Source organism: Rana temporaria, chromosome 6, assembly GCF_905171775.1.
Source record: "Rana temporaria chromosome 6, aRanTem1.1, whole genome shotgun sequence".
Lineage (NCBI taxonomy): Eukaryota > Metazoa > Chordata > Amphibia > Anura > Ranidae > Rana > Rana temporaria.
In genome coordinates, this window is record NC_053494.1 from 66,946,943 (window position 1) to 66,966,982 (window position 20,040).

General features: G+C 40.0%; 1 protein-coding gene across 1 annotated transcript in view; it reads left to right on the forward strand.

The window, feature by feature from the left end:
• Positions 1-20,040, forward strand: part of MYH11 (myosin heavy chain 11) — a 149,435-nt gene that overhangs the window by 54,904 nt on the left and 74,491 nt on the right. Inside the window, 6 exon segments of the mRNA XM_040356919.1 lie at positions 3,505-3,568; positions 5,922-6,020; positions 7,563-7,706; positions 15,048-15,143; positions 19,025-19,143; positions 19,416-19,568. Coding sequence (XP_040212853.1) covers positions 3,505-3,568; positions 5,922-6,020; positions 7,563-7,706; positions 15,048-15,143; positions 19,025-19,143; positions 19,416-19,568 — 675 coding nt within the window.

The window sequence follows — 20,040 nt, forward strand, 5'->3', positions numbered from 1 at the left end:
AAAATGAAAAAAAAAAAAGTTTTGGCTATAGTTTTACTTTTTTTTTCTTACTTAGCGCACCTTTCCAGCAGATTCAATACATGTTGCAGTGTGCTACCAGAAATGGTACCTGAACCCTTTTGGTTTTCTGGTGTGTTAAGCGGCCTATTCAAATTATAGGGCTACCTAATGCAACCTAGGCAATGCATATGTGCTAATGCACTGCAGTGTTGTAAATGTGCCCTCACCTTAATTTGTCAAATTTTCATTACAGGACTGGAGAAAAAGTCTGACTGGTTGATACTATGGCTTCTCCTATCATATACTATATATTGCAGATTTCAAAATACTTCTATTTAATCAGCCAATGATAGTTTCTGCCATGTATCAAACATATGCTACAACATTCCTATTCTGCCCTCATCCATGGAGTACATACCCTCTAAGGCAGACCATACATGTTTAATTTTCTTTTATTTAACCAGCAAGTAGAATGAAAGAAAATTAATTGATTCCCCCATCCACACATTCAAGGTGTATAGTGGAATCCCTCCAAGGGAGCTATTGTATTCTGACAGCGGGTGAGTTCCCCGCCAGCAGAATAAACTCATCAGCACCTCTGGCTATAGCCGCTGGCACTGATTGAGCAAGCATTTTCCAATAGGCTAGTTGTGCAGAGCCCAACAATTCTCACACAATTTCAAATGTTTAATTTTGCTCATGAACCATAAGCTATCACACACTTCATACTTAATCTAGTTCTCAGGCCTCGTACACACGACCAGTTTCCTCGGCAGAATTCAGCTTCCGACCGAGTTTCTGGCTGAATTCTGCCGAGGAAACTGGCCGTGTGTACACTTTCGGCCGAGGAAGCCGACGAGGAGCTCGGCGAGGAAATAGAGAACATGTTCTCTATTTCCTCGTTGTTCTATGGGAGAACTCGTCCCGCCGAGCTCCTCGGCGGCTTCAGTGCTGAACTGGCCGAGGAACTCGATGTGTTTGGCACGTCGAGTTCCTCGGCCGTGTGTACGAGGCTTTAGACCAATAGCACAAACATGTTTTAATTTTTGCAAACAATGCTTCTGGTTTAAACCTCAGGATTCTCAGGCAATATAGGGTTACTCTTGCAGTTAATAGTGAGCATTTCTGCTCATATTTTCTGTGTAAAGAAAGATCCTTACATTGTGCAATAGAGTTGGGCGAACGGTTTGACCTGAGCATGAGTTTGGGCGGAACATTGGCTGTTCGCCTGTTCGACGAACACCTGAATTATTGGGACGTTCGACCGTTTGTTCTGCCCACCGAAAGAGCACAACACACTGCGCTGCCGCACAAGGCATTGGAAGCACTGATTAGCTGAAGCAATGAAGGCGTTGCCCAAGGTTTCCTGCAGTATATATCAGTGCATTACTGCACATTTAACACAGTATATATTAGTGTGTTACTGTACGTTTAACGCAGTATATATCAGTGCATTACTGTACATTTAATGCAGTATATATCAGTACGTTACTTCACATTTAAAGCAGTATATATTCTTGTGTTACTGCACGTTTAACGCAGTATATATCAGTGCGTTACTGTACATTTAACACAGTATGTATCTGTGCTCTACTGTACGTTTAACACAGTATATCTCCGTACGTTACTGTTTGGTAAATCATACTTTTGCTTCAATTCGTCAAAAATCTGAAGCTGACCCCCCGTGAATATTTGATCCACATATTTAATGCCCATGAGTGCCCAGACATTCGGGTCAGGTATAGACAAACTCAGATAAAGCCAGGTTGAACCAGAGGGGATGGTTTCACTTTAAGCATCAGCAAATCACTGATCATTTAAAAATTATGCTTTTTACTAATTTTTTGTCATTCATACATGTCCCCCAGGGCAGAATCCGGAACCCCAAAACCATTGTATGCCCATTTACTTGCATGATTTGATTTTGAATGATTTTTCCAGTTCGGGTCCCATAGACTTCAATGGGGTTCATTATTTGCTTCCAAACTTTTGTGATGTTCTAAAGTTCTGCCGCAAACCGAGCAAGGGGTCGTTCAGGCCCATGTCTATTGTGCATGCAATGGCATTAAACATCACTAGATGAGAAGAGCCAGTATGCAGGTTGGTGCAGCAATCATGAAGATAAAAGCAGATCTCCCATTGCCTGTATCAACAAACACTTGACCCATTTATTGCCACATTTTGACATGCTATTCCCATCAGTTTTACCATTATTCACTTTACTATAAGGCCCCTTTCACATAAGCGGACCATTCGTTTAATCAGTTCAGTGCCGTTTTTGAAGTTTACATCATTTTTTCATCGGTTTTTCATCCGTTTTTACATCAGTTTTTCACATGAGCCAGCTAGAGTCCTACTTAGTACCGAAGCTATTCTTTCATGCAAAAATTAACTGTTTCTCTGTTTACATTCGTATTTTCGTCCGTTCTTCGTTTTTTTTTTAACAGAAGAAAAATAGTGCTTTGATGCATTACAAAAAACAGATGTTGACAAAAGCGGATGTAAATGGAAGTAAATGGATGATTATCCATTTACATCCGTTTTTCCATAGAGATGCAGTGGTGTCTGTTTTTTGCCGTCAACGGTCCGCATGTGTGAAAGGGGGCCTAAGGGTGCGACCACATGTTAATGATTAATATTTATAAATTACCCATTGCACACTGCCATACACCATTTTTATACTCTCAGAAAATGATATATAATATATATATATATACTGTATATGTATGTATTGCGACATTGAGAAGAGAGGGGAAGGTTTGTTTTAATATTTAATTGTCCTTACATTTAGCCATGATCCAAGCCAAATTTCATTTTTACTGGCTTCTAATTGCTGCAATTGCTGTGTTCAGAGGTTTAAGGAGGTTTTGTTGCAGGTCTCTCTCTCTCTCTCTCCTGGGCCACAGGAAGCTACTCTTTGAGAAAATCTTCAGTGCTTCACTGACCTGTATTTGTTTTCTGTTTATTTAGCTACATGCAACCTTTTATAATAAATTCATCTGAGTGTCAGTTTGAAAACTGCCTGCTGTCTGAAATCTGCTTGTGGATCCTTCATAAGTCTAAATGTGCCTTTACCCTTTAAAGCAAACTCTGTCCATGTAGCAGGTTCACTTTAATGCTTCCTTCCCTAGCAGCGCATGCTTACCTTTTCTTCACTGCTCTGTTCAGAAGAAAGCATCCAACACTTCTGGGTAAACAGGGGGGTCCCTTTCCTTTCATGGTTGTTGGTCATTGTACCAGAAATATCACATGGGGCAAGGAGAGAGTCCTCAGCCCTGTATAAGCTGTCACTAAAGTGAAACAGAGCTTACACAAGGCTTTCTTTCCTTGCTCCTATTTGAGTCGTTAGGCCTGGAAGCAAAGGAAAGGGGAATATATGCTACTAGAGAGGTGGGCATTAAAGCAAACCCACTGTTTTCCCTACATGGGCAAAGCACATGTGAATTATGTAAAATATTCACATTTAATGATGTGACAATAAAATATATTATGTGTCTTACTTAGGGTAAATTTATTCGGATCAACTTTGACGTTACTGGCTTCATTGTGGGAGCGAACATTGAAACCTGTATCCTTTTTAGCCTGCTATACTTCAAGGAACTTTGGTAAGCCTTGTCAGCCAGTTAGATAAACAGCTATGCTCTGTATGTCTAAGTAAGGCAAATATCCACAGTAGAAATATAAACACACTAAGACATGGAAATAGTTTATATAGATGCTAAATTCTCAATTCCTACAGCTCCAAAAGATGCTCTTCCCAGCTGCTACCAAAGTCAAAGATTATGACAATGTGTTCAGCCATCTCAATTCAAAAATTACCTTTATCTAAGAAAAGAAGTCTATGATTGCCAACAAAATTTTTTCGAGTGAAACCAGTGCTGTAGACCAGTTCCTGGAAGCCAGAAACAGTGGGCAACTTCATGAGTCTCTATACCTCTAATAAGGCAATGCAAGGAACAATGCTGTATGAAAAGAAGTGGAAGCCAAAGTTTACCATGCATTATGGTAATTTATGGCTAAACACCTGTAGATGATTTACCAAGTACTGTTTTTTTGCACATTGCTCTTAATACTGTTCTGTTTCTTTATATTGCTTCTTATTATTAACACTTTTTTGGTTTCTGTAAGGTTTTTACCTCTCCACTTTATATGCAAGACATGGATTCATGAATCTCACAAACAAGGAAAATACATTGAGTTTCAGCAGCCTATAGAATCTCGAAACACTCTTATAAACCCTTTTGACTAATGTTAGGGTTGTCAAGTGACCACTTCAGGCTACCTTAATTGACAACAGTTATAGAGAAGATTGCAAACCGCTCTCTTAATTTATAGCTAGCTAGGGAGATGCATATGGAAGGTGCAATTCGGGGACATATGGAAGATATTTTTTTTTTTAAATGCTAGTTGCCTGATCCACTTGCTTTAATTATTTCAAACCACTGATCAGAAAAGCAGGTGATGAAGATTTTCATTCTGACTTTAGTTTCTACATTCTGATTTTAGGTCAGTAATTATGAATGTATTTAAACCAGGGACATTAGCGTGTTCAGGAGGTGGCCGTCAATGGCACTCTGAATATTTACAAGTTTACTTTAAAGCCTATTTTTAACATTTAAAAATAGTTGGAGGTCTCAGCTGAACTCATTTGCAAATATATTTTGAATCCTTCCACCAATAACAAGGTGCATTTACAGGTGTGTTCCTATTGTTATCATTAGAATACTAAGGCTGGCCATACATTATACAATTTTGTATTGTACAACTTCCCTGTAGATTTACCAAAACCAGGGCTTTTTTTCAGCACGGGGGAATGCAGTTCCGGCACCGTCTGAACTGACTGTATGTAATAGCAAGGGATGCTGGGGTGTGCTGCAGGGTATTGATGCTCACTGCTGTGGATCTATTTTTGCAGGAGGGTCTATTGTTTCTGGTGGGGGACCTATTGTTTCTAGGGGAGTCTTATGTTGCTGGGGGGGTCAGTTGCTGAAAGAGATCTACTGTTGAGGGAGGTGTCTATTGTTGATGGCAGCCAGAGAGTCTATAAATGCTGGCTGTATAGAGATCTGTTGATGCTGCCGTGAGTCTATTGTTGCTGATGGGGAAATGTTGTTGTGGGTGGTCCATTGTTGTTAGGGGATCTATTGTTGCTGGCTGCAGGGGATCTATTTTACTGCTTTTCTTGATATCATTACCAAATTTCATATAAATTACTTAGCACCACAAAATGATACTTGGTTCTATATTGTCTAAAAGGGGCGGTACTGGGAGGTGGGTAGGGGGCGGAGACAAGGGGTGACTCGGAAACGGGGAGTTCCTGCACCTATTGTCTGAGAAAAAAAGCCCTTACCAAAACCATATAATATGAGGTCAAACGTAAACAGTTTCAATTTGTATGCAATCAGGCAGGCCATTGTACTACATAGTTGAAGGTAAATCTAATGAAAAATGTATAAGAAAAGTGTATAGTGTATGGCCAGCATAACATTGGGTTGCATAAAGCAATGAATTTATTGAATGCCTCAAATATACAATGAAACATAAGACATCTAAACTTGCCTAGGGCAGCTGAAAACTTCTTGTGTGTGTGTGTACCAAACATAGCAAAGAGAAAAAAAATCACGATTAGATGAAACTTAGATGAAAATATTATAGACTGAACCTTCTAAATTACAGGTTCAGAAAACATTTCCTAACTTAGCATATCACTGTAGTGTCCTCACTCTTGCTCAGAAAGGATTACATAGGAATTTTTTGTACAAAGGTTAAATTATAATTGGACATTCCATATAAGGAATATTAAGATGTTGGCACCATATGCCACTGCATAAACAAGTACTGAATTTCTTAACTTGTTAGTTCAGTGTTGTTTACAGTTGTTTTCTGTCCTAGATAAAGTTGTTTCTTTAATAACTAAATAGATTTGCTTGAAAAATCCCGTGCTGTTCGTCAAGCAAGGGAAGAAAGAGCTTTCCACATCTTTTACTATTTACTCCAAGGAGCCAAACCTGCTTGGAAAGGTACGTAAGATAGATCCAAAATATTATATGCACCTTATGTTTATACATTCAGTTTTCGGAACAAGGTTAGCTGTAGATACAGCACCTGTTGCAACACACTTGCCTAATGACAAAACCTCCAAAAATAATTATTTTTTTCTAGACTGATTAATTTATAACACTGTAAAAAACAACATCTGCAAATAAATATTTTTGTAATTTTATTACAGGTACGTATATGGCACTGAATTTATGCAGTGCTTTACATATATATTACACATTTACATCCATCCCTGACCTCAAGGAGCTTACACTCTAATATCTCATGTTTGTTGCAACTGCTAGATATGTTTATATATTATGTACAGTATATGTATGTGGCTACTCCTCATAGGCCAAGTTTAGCTGAGCAGAGCAGAACCTAGAAAAAAAGTAAACCCACAACATGCAATAGAAATGTTGCATGGTCTGCTTTGACATGTATTGTACATGTATCATCAGTCAACATGGTGTGGCTGGTTTAATGTAAACACATTTTTTTTAGGATGTCAGGCGTAGAAGAACATATTTCTCCATTCATCTATACAGAAAAAATATTGGTATTGTATTTGACTAGTATTTAACTGGTAATGTGCAAATCTACTAAAGGCCAAAAGCACCCTCAGGGCCAGATTTACCATTAGCCACAATAAACATGTGCGAAGAGGTACCATAGGCAGATTTTGGCATTTTAAATAATGGTCATGCATTATATTCAATTATCAGTAGGAACAGTCATTTAATATAGTTTTTTATACATCTTGGAGTTGATTTATTAAAAGAAAATAGTCTGTTCACTTTGCAAGGAAATTTCCAATTTTGATCGACATTTGTAGGATACGATCATAAATCATCAATATCATCTGTGTTTTCACTATGCAATATCATAAACTGATCTATTGAGATACAATCAGATTCATGAACAAAGCATCTTAGTTCAGACGCTCGATGCAAACGATCAATAGTTCTCATAGTTTCATAGTTGATAGGGTTGAATAAAGACACCAGTCCATCCAGTCCAACCAACTCAGTCCATCCAGTCCAACTCAGTTTTCTAGAATACAATTGAATGTGGTTGGGTATTCTTTGCCAAATTAAGCTTTACCACATTTACTAAGCTATGGAACAACTGCACTTTTTAAAGTGCAGGGTCTATTTGCCTTTTGTAAATCAACCCCTGTACCAAGTGTTCCACGTCCACAATTTGCTCTTCTGCATTCTGGGCATTTTTCCCATAACACATAGAACCCTAAGCACGAGTACCACTTGGTAAAGCATTCAACCCTAGACACCTTGTACAGTTTTCATCCCTGCCAGGCTGAAATCTGATAGGCTGCAGGCAGTGGACAGGGCTCAACACTGCATCTATGCAATGGGCCTATTACTAAAAAGCTCTCTTGTGGAAAGATTCTTTGACTTAAAACACTAGACACTATTGAATATAGATTAGAATGAGTATTAGATTGACTATGTCATTATGCATTTATATGTGCTAATTCGCAAATTTTTCTTTTTTTTTTTAAGAGGAATTACTTCTTGAAGGTTTTAGCAATTACACATTTATGTCCCATGGTTATGTGCCTATCCCTTCTCAGGATGATTCTGATATGTTCCAAGAAACATTGGAAGCTATGGAAATTATGGGATTTAATGAAGAGGAGCAAATATGTAAGTTACCTCTTCACTTTTTCAACCTGTGTGCAATGGCCTGTATCTTCAAGGAGTTCAAGCCTGTCCTTGGCAATCTGAAAAAAAAAGACACAATTTCAATTTTGCCAGTTTTGCAGATTTCTCAGGACAGTTATGTGTGCATAAATCACGCCAATAAAGCCTGGATGTAAATAGGAGATTGAAAGGGGTTCCTACCCTTTAATACTCTTACACTGTTTTGGCTAGGGATGAAATGTATCTGCTACTTTATGTAAACCAATTATGTATTCTTAAAGCTATTGTAAACCCTCACCTTGTAAAACAATTCATTCAGTTTAAAATATATATGTGTATAGATATACAAAAACCCATTATCAATACCTTTTTGTTTTCATTGTTTTATAAGTAATCCCATTCCCTCTGTTCTCAGCTGGAGGAGTAGAAACATCAGCACACTGATCTTCCTAGTAAATGGCTATGTGCAGGGGGTCGTCATGACAAGTCTGACCATTGGAGGAGAGCACACTTAGTTTACAACACAGCTAGAGAACTGACTGAGGTGTGTTCTTCTGCTTAGTGTGGTCAGTTTGTAACAGGAAAGCAGAGGGACTGGCAGGAACAGTAGGGATTTCACACAAGGGAAGCTATATAAAGAGAACATGATACTTTTTCATACAAGTACATGGTACAGGGGCACATATTAATAATATGAAATATTGTGTTTCCATACTCTTTAAGTATTGGTTTTACTATCAAATAAAGGTAGGGTTGTTTTTTTTTTTTTTAATTCCTAAGCAGCCATCCCAAAGAAGAAACACATTATTTGGTAAGGAGGTATCTCCATTTGTATAACATTTTGCAATAAGGTGTTCTATATACACTGCTCCAGAAAATTAAAGGAACACTTTTGAATCAGAACTATTGGGATATTGATCTGGTCAGTTAAGTAGCAGAGGGGGGGGGGGTGTATACAGAGGGGGTTGTTAATCATTTTCAGCTGCTTTGCTGTTAATTGAAATTAATAACAGGTGCACTAGATGGGCAACAATGAGACGACCTCTAAAACAGGAATGTTTTTTCAGGTGGAGGTGTCTGACATTTTTTTTCCCTACTCGTCTTTTCTGACTGTTTTTCACTAGTTTTGCATTTGGCTAGGGTCAGTGTCACTACTGGTAGCACGAGGCGATACTTGGACCCTATAAAGGTTGCACAGGCAGTCCAACTCCTCCAGAAGCTTTGCCGTGTCTCCCAGAACAGTCTCAAGAGCATGGAGGAGATTCCAGGAGACAGGCAGTTACTCTAGGAGAGCTGGACAGAGCCGTAGAAGGTCCTTAACCCATCAGCAGGACCGGTATCTTCTCCTTTGTGCAAGGAGAAACAGGATGAGCACTGCCAGAGCCCTACAAAATGACCTCCAGCAGGCCACTGGTGTGAATGTCTCCGACCAAACAATTAGAAACAGACTTCATGGGGGTGGCCTGAGGGCCCAACGTCCTCTAGTGTGCTCTGTGCTCACTGCCGGACAATGTGGAGCTCGATTGGCATTTTCCATTGAACACTAGAATTGGCAGGTCCGCCACTGGTGCCCCATGCTTTTCACAGATGAGAGGAGGTTCACCCTGAGCATATGTGACAGACGTAAATGGGTCTGGTGAAGCCGCAGAGAACTTTATGCTCCCTGTAACATCGTTCAGCATGACCGGATTGGTGGTGGGTCAGTGATGGTCTGGGGAGGCATATCCATGGAGGGACACACAGACCTCTACAGGCTACACAATGGCACCCTAACTGCCATTAGGTATCGGGACAAAATCCTTGGACCCATTGTCAGGCCCTACGCTGGTGCAGTGGGTCCTGGGTTCCTCCTGGTGCACGACAATGCCCGGCCTCATGTGGCGAGAGCATGCAGCCAGTTCCCGGAGGATGAAGAAATTGATACCATTGAATGGCCCCCACACTCACCTGACCTAAATCCGAAACAACACCTCTGGGGTATTATGTTTCGGTCCATCCGGTGCCGCCAGGTTGCACCTTAGTCTGTTCAGGAGCTCAGTGATGCCCTGGTCCAGATCTGGGAGGAAATACCCCAGGAAACCATCCGTCGTCTCATTAGGAGCATGCCCTGATGTTGTCAGCCATGCATACATGCACTTGGGGCCATACAAACTACTGAGGACCATTTTGAGTTGTTGCAATGAATTTTCAGCAAAATGGAATAGCTTGCTGCATAATTTTTTCACTTTGATTTCCGGGGTGTCTTTGAATTAAGCCCTCTGAAGGTGGATAATTTTCATTTCCATCAAATGATGTGCCATCCTTTCATTCCTAACACATTACCCAGTCCATATCAGTATGACATTTTTGCCTGTTAAGATCTGATATGTTTTCAAAGTGTTCCTTTAATTTTTTTTGAGCAGTGTAGTTTATGTTAATATCAAATATCTACATTTTTGTAAATGGGGGTGTACTGTAATGAGCAATAAATGTGAATGGTTTAAGAAGCCATTTTCTAACGATGTAACATTTTAGTTTTAAATTTTGTGGTCCTTTAAGAAAATGACATTTTGATTGCACCAAAGGCTATAAATTATTTTATGAGCTAAGCCCAACAGAAGAATTTATACCAATTATAGTCAGTCTTTTCCCTTTGAAGTATCCTCATTTACCAATTAAATTAATCTTGTGAATCTGAAGCACTGATCCTTAATATCATTGCTGGCATCTTTAATAATGTAACCATTAACTCCTTCATTGTATGTCAGACCGGGTCAGCTGATCAGTAGACTGTAGTAGGGTGCATTACATATTGACTTCATATTTAGTAAAAGGGTGAGTACACCTGCAACTGAAATATATGTTATGTCAGAAGGCTGTCTAAGGGCAGGTGTACTTGTACAAGTTTGCGTTGCATCTTATGGAGTAGTGTACATAGAAAACTAATCTCAGCCAGAACTCTGAATGTTCTTAGACTTATTGCAAGTATATATGTACACTTACCCTAAGACATTCAAAGGCTATAATAGGGAAAACAAGTTTTACTGATTTTTGTGTTATGAAACATATTTTTATGACAAAATATATATTTATACAGGGGAGGACGCAAAGGGTTTAATCTACTAAATGCAAATAGGTTGTTTGCAAGGGAATTTTCACTATCCACTGACTAAGGGATGCAGACGAAACCAATCAAATATACTTGGTACTGGTGATGTAACAATTACTAAAAGAAAGTCAAGTCGTAATAATGATGGTTAAACGTGGCAGTGTAAATAGGGACAAAGTAAAAACTTTGCATTGGTGTTCAGGAAAAAAAACGTTGCATTGGTACTCAGGGGAAAGTTTGATTTAGATCAGGGGTCTTGAATTAAAATTCAAGGAGGTCCGGTCACTAAAAAATTTGTTGGGTCGAGGTCCGAATCTCAAGTCCCCATTTGTCCCCATCACGGTGCCCCATTACATCAGGCGTCCCCATTACGGTGCCCCATTACATCAGGCGTCCCCATCACAGTGCCCCTTTACATCAGGCGTCCCCATCACAGTGCCCCTTTACATCAGGCGTCCCCATCACGGTGCCCCATTACATCAGGCGTCCCCATCACGGTGCCCCATTACATCAGGCGTCCCCATCACAGTGCCCCTTTACATCAGGCATCCCCATCACAGTGCCCCTTTACATCAGGGGTCCCCATCACAGTGCCCCTTTACATCAGGCGTCCCCATCACAGTGCCCCATTACATCAGGGGTCCCCATCACAGTGCCCCTTTACATCAGGTGTCCCCATCACAGTGCCCCTTTACATCAGGGATCCCCATCACGGTGCTAATTTACATCAGGCATTCCCGTCAGAATGCCTCCTTACATCAGATGCCCCATCAGAGTCCCCCTTAACATAAAATAAGGGTCACCCTGATAGGCACATTTTATGTTAAGGGAAACGCTAATGGGCACATTTTATGTTAAGGGGCACCCTGATGGACACATTTTATATTAGGAGCACTCTGATGGGCACAACAAAACGTGCCCCTTAATTCAAAATGTGCCCATCAGTGTTGCTCATAAAATATGCCCATCAGCGTGACCCTTAACATAAAATAAGGGTCACGCTGATGGGCACCTGTTATTTTAAGGGGCACTCTGATGGGCACATTTTATTTTAAGGGGCATGCTAATGGGTATATTTTTAATGTGCACACTGGTGGGCACATTTTATGTTAAGGGACACTCTAATGGGCACAACAAAATGTGTCCATCGGTGTGCCCCTTAACAAAATATGCCTATCAGTGTGCACATTAAAAATATACCCTTCAGTGTGCCCCTTAAAATAAAATTTGTCCATCAGAGTGCCCCTTTAAAAAAAAAAAATTGTCCATCAGAGCGCCCCTTAACATAAAAAAAATATGCCCAGCAGTAAATACCAGCTAACATGTGGCCCACATACCTTGGATGAGGGCACAACAGAAGGGGCAGAAGCTGCAAGATAAGGAGACAGGACCCGGGAACCGCGAGTAGCAGGGGCGGGTCGCACCCGTGACGTCACGCCCCTACTAGCAAGAAGAGTCAGGACCAATTGTCTCGTCAGAACACCGGGAATCGCAAGCAGCAGGGGGGCGGGTCGCACACGTGATGTCACGCCCCTACTTGCGGCTATGCAAGCTTTTCATCTCAGACCTGAGGTGAGGAGCGGGGAGCCGGCGCACGCACACACGTAGCGTCACTGGGGGAAACTCTCAGTCCCAGCAAACAAACAGCTGCGGACATTAATGATTATACTGGCGGTCCGGGCAGAAGCGGCACTCGGTCCGGACTCGGACCGCGGGCCGCCATTTAGTGACGGCTGATTTAGATGCTCAAAAAAATGTTTGTATTGGAGCTCAGGGAAAAGTCTACATTGGTGTTCAGGAAAAAGTTTACATTTGTGCTCATAGAAAAAGCTTGCATTGGTGGTAAGCAGGGACAGTATCCAGGTGGTACAGGGTGTTGTGCCTCTTACCTGCTCCAGCATAAATGCCTAGCAACCACTCATCTTGACCCTTATGGGGTAACAGATACCCTCTCGGTTGCTGAGCAACCTCAGGAAAAGTCACCGTCAGTGCTGACAGGGTGGGGATGATGCACTCTCCTTGGTGCACCTCCACACACTATAAGTATCGGCTGCTGGTCTATAGACCCATCCTGTCAGCACTGCCCAATGACTTTCTACCTCCCCAGGTGGCCTGGAACTATTAGCAGTAGCTACAGGGGGAAACTAAAGCAAGCATTAGGTGTATATACATTTGCTGCAGTGGTGGCAGAACCCTAGCATTCCATGAAACCCTGATTGAGAAACCCTGCCCTATAACATTAGGCACATATTAGACCTAACTGAATGACATTTACTATGCAACAGCCCTGTGTATCATAAACAATCAATACTTTTTAAATAATATACTGTTAGTACCTTTTGTTTCATCCTTTGTTGCATAGTAGCACTGATGATGTTTGTTTATCCGTAGTCCCATTTCGTTTTTCAGGGTGGGTTTCCTTATGGTGACAATAGCAGAACATGTTTGTGAAGAGTGCATAGACACTACCACTTGTACTGTAATGTTGAAATCAATTGTAAATCCCCCACTTTTGTGCATTTGTGGTAAACTTAATTCCCAGAACAACCTACTGCTGTTTAAAGAAGCTTACATATTTAAGTCACTGATTCCTACTTCATATATGATGAGTTAGATTGGATTCCAGCTATAGTCAAATGATCAGTCCCAGCTTTGTAATAAAACTGCTGGAAATAGCAGTGATCTAGTCCCATTATTAAATGATTGGACGTGGTTCTGTACAACAAGAGTGTAAAGAACCATTCCAATACAAGGACGTCATATGAGTTTTAATTCCAGTGTAGCAATTATATACTGTATGTTTCATTAAAGGGGTTGTAAAGGTTTGTCTTTTATTTTCTTAATAGGTTCCTTTAAGCTAGTGCATTGTTGGTTCACTAACCTTTTCTTTCGATTTCCCTTCTAAATGCTTCTTTTCTTTGTTTACATTTCTCACTTCCTGTTTGTCCTCAGTAAGCTTTCCACCATCATCCGAGCGGTGGGAAGTCATTTAGAACAGCTTACTGAACACCTTACTGAGGAGAAACAGGAAGTGAGAATTTCAGGCAAAGAAAACAAAGAAAAAAAACATTTAGAAGGGAAATTGAAGGAAAAGGTAAGTGAACCAACAATGCACTAGCTTAAAGCAACATATTTAGAAAATAAAAAACGAACCTTTACAACCCCTTTAAAGTTTTAACAAATGTGGAGTCACTCTTTATTATTATTCTTCTGGGAATGTCTCCCCTTGTTCTACTTTCCTCACTAGATGTCTCATACACCTCACAATTTTTACTGGATAGAAGCTAGGAGTAAAAGCCGACTCTTTCTTGTTTAAATTGTATGCACAAATTTTAATGCATATATGGTAAATTCAAATGATCAATTTAAAGAAAACAGGTATTTTCAGGCATTCCCATTAAAGTCTGTTGGGGCCAAAATGTGTGACTTTGCCCCAAAAGGAACTCATGTACATTATCAATTGACAAGCTTCAAGCAACACTACTCTACATACAGGTCTGAACGGATACCACTGAATATGATGGAAATCCTAGTATCAAACATTGAAGCACTTCTTGCTAAGACACAAACTGTGCTGCAGATTGCTCAGGTGTGAATGGGGCCATAGTGAATTGGAAAACACTATTTTCAATTAAATATTATCAGAAAACAATACATATTAATGAATACTATGCATGTATGGTAAAACCTTGGTTTGAGAGCGTTTTGCAAGACAAGCAACTTTTTAAAATAAGTTTTGACTTGATATACAAGCAATGTTTTGATATAAAAGTAGCTTCATGTCACAACTGAGTATAAAAGAGAAGCAAGGTGTCTCTAAGTGTAGCAATGTGGTTATATTTAATGAAGGTACAACATTTAGCAACATATTGCTACACTCAGAAGTGCCTCTCTTCTCTTTCATACTCTGTAGCTCTTGCTCGACTTTGTTTCTAATCCTCTTGTGGAGGCTGCCATTTGTGGATGGACATTTTATGGTTACACAACCTATCACATTGCTATAATCTTTTTATATGGACTATAAACTGAAAGACCTATGAATAAATGGTTGTGGAACGAATCATTTGAGTTTCCATTAATTCTTATGGGGAGATTTGCTTTGATATACAATTGCTTTGGATTACAAGCATGTTTCTGGAACAAATTATCCTCGCAAACCACTTATGCTTTAGTGAAATGACCCTGATGAAATGAATAAGGAAAAATATGATGATGTTTATTTAAAGCAAACTAAAACTATTTTTTCTCTGTGGCAGCCATGATGAAGGTGGTATCCTCAGTATTACAGCTGGGTAATATTGTCTTCAAGAAGGAAAGAAACACAGACCAGGCTTCCATGCCAGATGATACAGGTATACTTATATAATAAAGAACTTAGAACTTGTCACCAGTATTTCTGCTTTAGGCTTTATGTACACTGCTGCCGGTAAACAGACGTTTAGGAGAAGTTGGGTATTTTTTTCAGCTGCCCCTGAAGTCTCCTCTATGTTATCTTATCAGCACATGTACACAGGGTCATGTATAGACATTTCTAGGCAGTTGAGCTAAGAAGCATTTTGCAGGACGGATGTTCAGAGGCATTTGAAACGCCAAATGCATGTAACAGCTTGTGAATGCGTATAAATGCGGTAACTCGCATTAGCCACATTTCCTTTACAGGCGTTTTTAACGGAGATACATTTTTGACTATTTGAAAAAAAAAACGTTGTACCCAAACGAAATTTATGTCATTTTTTTCCCCACAAATAGAAATTTCTTTTGGTGATATTTGATCACCTCTGCGTTCTTTTTTTCTTGCGTCATAAACAAAAAAATAGAGACAATTTTGGAAAAAAACAATATTTTTTACTTTTTGCTATAATATCCCAATTTTATTTTTTTAAATGTCTTCCTCAGTTTAGGCCAATATGCATTTTTCTACATATTTTTGGTAAAAAAAAAAATCACTTATCACGTCTACAAAATAGGGGATAGATTTATGGCATTTTTATTATTTTTTTTTTTTACTAGAAATGGCGGTGATCTGCAGTTTTTAGCAGGACTGCGACATTGCAGCTAGAAACATTTGACACTTTTTGGGACCAGTGACATTTATACAGCAATCAGTGCTATAAAAATGCACTGAATCCTGTATAAATGACACTGGCAGGAAAGGGGTTAACACCAGAGGTGAACAAAGGGTTAAATGTTCCCTAAGGAGGTGTTTTCTAACTGTGGGGGGAGTGGACTGACAAGGAGTAGAGAGAGATATCAGGCAATCTCACTCTACTTCCCTGATAGAATGGGGATCTGCTTTGTTTACACTGGCAGATCCTCGTTCTGCCTCTCTGTGGAGCGATCGCGGGTGGCCGACGGAAAAACTCCCCAATGTGGATTCAGACAGTGCTCAAATCTAAGGTTTAATCCTGGCTAAAACTGAAAAGTTTTCCCCGGAATTGGGCTTTAAAGTGTTTATATATATTAGATGTATGAAGGAAGTTTAACTAATACCCTTTATTGGCTAACTTACATTATTATAGATGTGAGTAGTTGAGTATGTATACTGTGTTTGCCATTGAATAATGCAACATGTTTGGAGTTGAAGTGATAGCCTTAATCAGCTAATTTAAAGTGGTTGTTAAGATACTCTGTCCTCTTCATACAATGCTCTCTGTTTCCTAATGATATGTGCCCCTATGTGTGTGCTTTATAAAAACAATGCCATCTATACCTTATTTCAGAGTGCCTCTCGGTACTCATGAGAGGTGGCCACGGTCATGTGAGTGCCAAGCGGTGCTCTGAAATAAGGTATAAGTATCATTTTTTCATAAAGCACACACACAGGGGCACATAGCATTAGGAAACAGAGAGGATTGTATAAAAATGTAAAAGTTATTTTAACAGCAAGAGGAGAGGGGGTGGGCACTGTGACGAGGTGACAGCAGGGGGGGAAGGGGGAGAGGAGGACAGGAGAGACAGGGGGGCTGCGGATGACAGAGGCACGTAAACTTACCACAGTGTCAGAGCTCAGCAGCCATGATAAACTGTGGTCAGTTTACAGAGCGGAGGGCAGAACCAGGCGGGATCAGCCAGGTATTTCATGTGATACAAGGGGGCCAGGTATTTCAGGTGATACAAGGGGCCAAATTACACAGTACAAGGGGCCAAATTACACAGCTCAGGCTTAAAAGAAACAGGATCCATTTGTATTTATTTTTTAGGATAAAAAAAACGCTTTAATTTATTAAATTTGCAAGCTTTCAGAATGCCTTAAGTCTGCCATTGATGGGCAACTTTCTTTCCTGTAATCACTGGTTGGAGAAAGAAAATCGCTTTCTGCAACTGTGGGGGGGGGGGGGGGGGGGTGTCGCTTCTAATTTTTTACCATCCCTGTCCCATTGCAGAGATACCCCTTCACTTCATGTCCCATAGCCAAACAGGAAGTGAGAGGAAATCTATGCAAAATAAGGGAATCCATTGCCCCCCCCCCCCGCAGGCCATCAGAACTAGTGTCCCCACTTGAAAATTTCAGGGTGGGTCTAAAACCGCAAGGGGTGTGGCCTTGACAGGAAGGGGTGGGTCATATTTAAATTAGGGGGTGCACAAGTTTAGTCAGGCCTAGGGCAGCACAAAACCTAAATACACCCCTGTCTGCATGGGCACTGACAGCTCATGGCCCAGTGAGGTAAGTAGAGCGGGGACTGGTAGTTGCAGAGGGTGTACTGTACGATGTTATCTCACCTTTCCATTTTTTTCTGAAAAAGTGAACTTACATTTAAATTAGCTAATAAAGCGTATTAAACTCTAGACTTTCTGCATTAATCAATGTTTTAAATAGAGATAATACTGCTACGTTTGAAATGTATGCTAACTGCTCATCCTCAAAAATGTGTTTGCAATTAAAGTCAGATATTCTGGTGAATCACAAACCCTTGTCACACTGCATTGACTGAAATCTTACTGTAATGTTTCCCGTTAAGTCTTTTACATTAGAAGTTCATTGCTCACAAAAGTGATAATGCGTATTCATTCTCCAATGACATTGTACATGTATATGTATTTAAAATGTTTATTTAGCCGTTTGCCTGGAGTTTTCTTCAGTAATATATTAATTGGTAATATACCATATATACTCGAGTATAAGTCAAGTTTTTCAGCACATTTTTTTGTCCCCCCCCCACTCGGCTTATACTCGAGTCACCTTTTTGCGCCTGATCTCCTGGACTTTGGGGACTCGGTACCGGCCGGTCATAGGTCCTCTTGACCGCAATCTTGGCACAACCTTCCTCTACAAGTGTGAAAAGTGTGTTGGCCAGGGAGCATCGGTTTTTCAAAGCTGGGCACCCCTTCCATAGACTCCGATGTTTCTCTGGTGATTTTAAGGACCCGGTACCAGCCGGTCGTAGGTCCCCTGGACCCGGAACTTGGCACACAAGTGTGCAATGTTTTTTGTCTGGGAGACCTACGGCTGGGGAGCACCGATTTTTCAAAGCCGGGCATCCCTTCCATAGATTCCCATGTTAAACGTCAGTCTAGGGATGGGCACAGTGAGGCATGGGCACAGTGAGGCATGGGCACAGTGAAGCATGCACATGGACACAGTGAGGCAAAGTGAGGCACAATGAGGCATGCAGACGGACACCCTAGGCTTATACTCGAGTCAATACATTTTCCCAGTTTTTTGTGGCAAAATTAGGTGCCTTAGCTTATATTCGGGTCCACTTATACTTGAATATATATGGTAGTTAATATATAATAACAAAATTTGATTGAAATACCAACATGAGGCTAATTTACTAAAGGCATTGAGAATCTTCATTTAAAAGATTGTTTGGATACTCACCTTAATTATACAATTGTGCAAAAAGCAAATTCCTGTTAACTTTAAACACCCAATCATATGCAGATGCTTTTCACATAACTGAAGTGAATATTGACCACTTTTGAGTGAATATTCTTTACTCAAAAAGCAGGTCAAATATCAGGTGCTGTAAAGGGTGTATACTGAACAAAGCATTGGTGTTTGTATTTATGTCAATACAAAAAAATCCACAAATTCAAGAAAGACTGTAAATATAAATACGATGGAATTGTATACAAACTGCATTAGGCCTGTTTTATCAAAACACAAGGAGAAACTAGTTCTTTACACATGTAGGTAGCAAAGACTGTTCTTTCCTAAGGCACGCCTGTAATTGAGTCCTGATTTACTTTAAAAATACAAGTCACTTAACTTTACTTAATATATTCTCAGCTGCCCAGAAATGTTGTCACCTTATGGGAATTAATGTGACAGACTTTACAAGATGCATGCTGAGCCCTCGCATCAAGGTTGGAAGGGATTTTGTGCAAAAAGCTCAAACCAAAGAACAGGTAGGTTTTCAGTTATTGTTGTACAGTCTACTGAGATACATGACCATTTACATTGTAGGGTTGAGTGTAAATGTCACGATCCATGGATTTGATTAAGGTGGTTGAAGAACATAGAATGTTGTCTGAATACTAATTGGGCCATTGGGCTGTGTTCAAGGATGTTTATGGCATTTCTGTTTTATAATTTTTTTATTCTAGGCTATCTTTTGTATGCTATCATATTTTTACATATAGTGTTATCTTTTAATTTTTTGCTATGTTCCTGCCTATAGGCTGACTTTGCAGTTGAAGCTTTAGCCAAAGCAACTTATGAACGACTCTTTTTGTGGATTCTTAATCGGGTTAACAAAGCTCTGGATAAAACCAAGAGGCAAGGAGCCTCTTTCTTGGGTATTCTTGACATTGCTGGATTTGAGATTTTTGAGGTAAGTAAAATGACTGGCTGTTATTAAATTATCATTACCTATGTGAAAAATATGTAGATATTGATTAGCAATATTGATAATTTGATCACATCGTATGTAAGCTAATAGATAACTTTATTTGTTAATGTGAAAGGTGATATTGTTGAAAAAGTTTGAAATAACTTAGTTGGCGGCTAATCATAAAGCTATACGTGAACATAAAACCCCATCAGCTACTACAACAATAGCTGATAGATTTTTGTCAAAAATTGGCAACAAAGTTTGAACATATCTTTGGTCCCAGCTAGATCCATCTGAGGGGATATTCCACATTGATGAACTAATAGCCTGTAACACTGAGGCCCCATACTCACGACCAAACATGTTTGCTGAAACTGGCCCGCGGACCAGTTTCAGCATACATGTTTGGTCGTGTGTAGTTACGAGCGTACAGAATTTCACCGTACATTTGCCCGCCGGGCCGTTTTCCAGC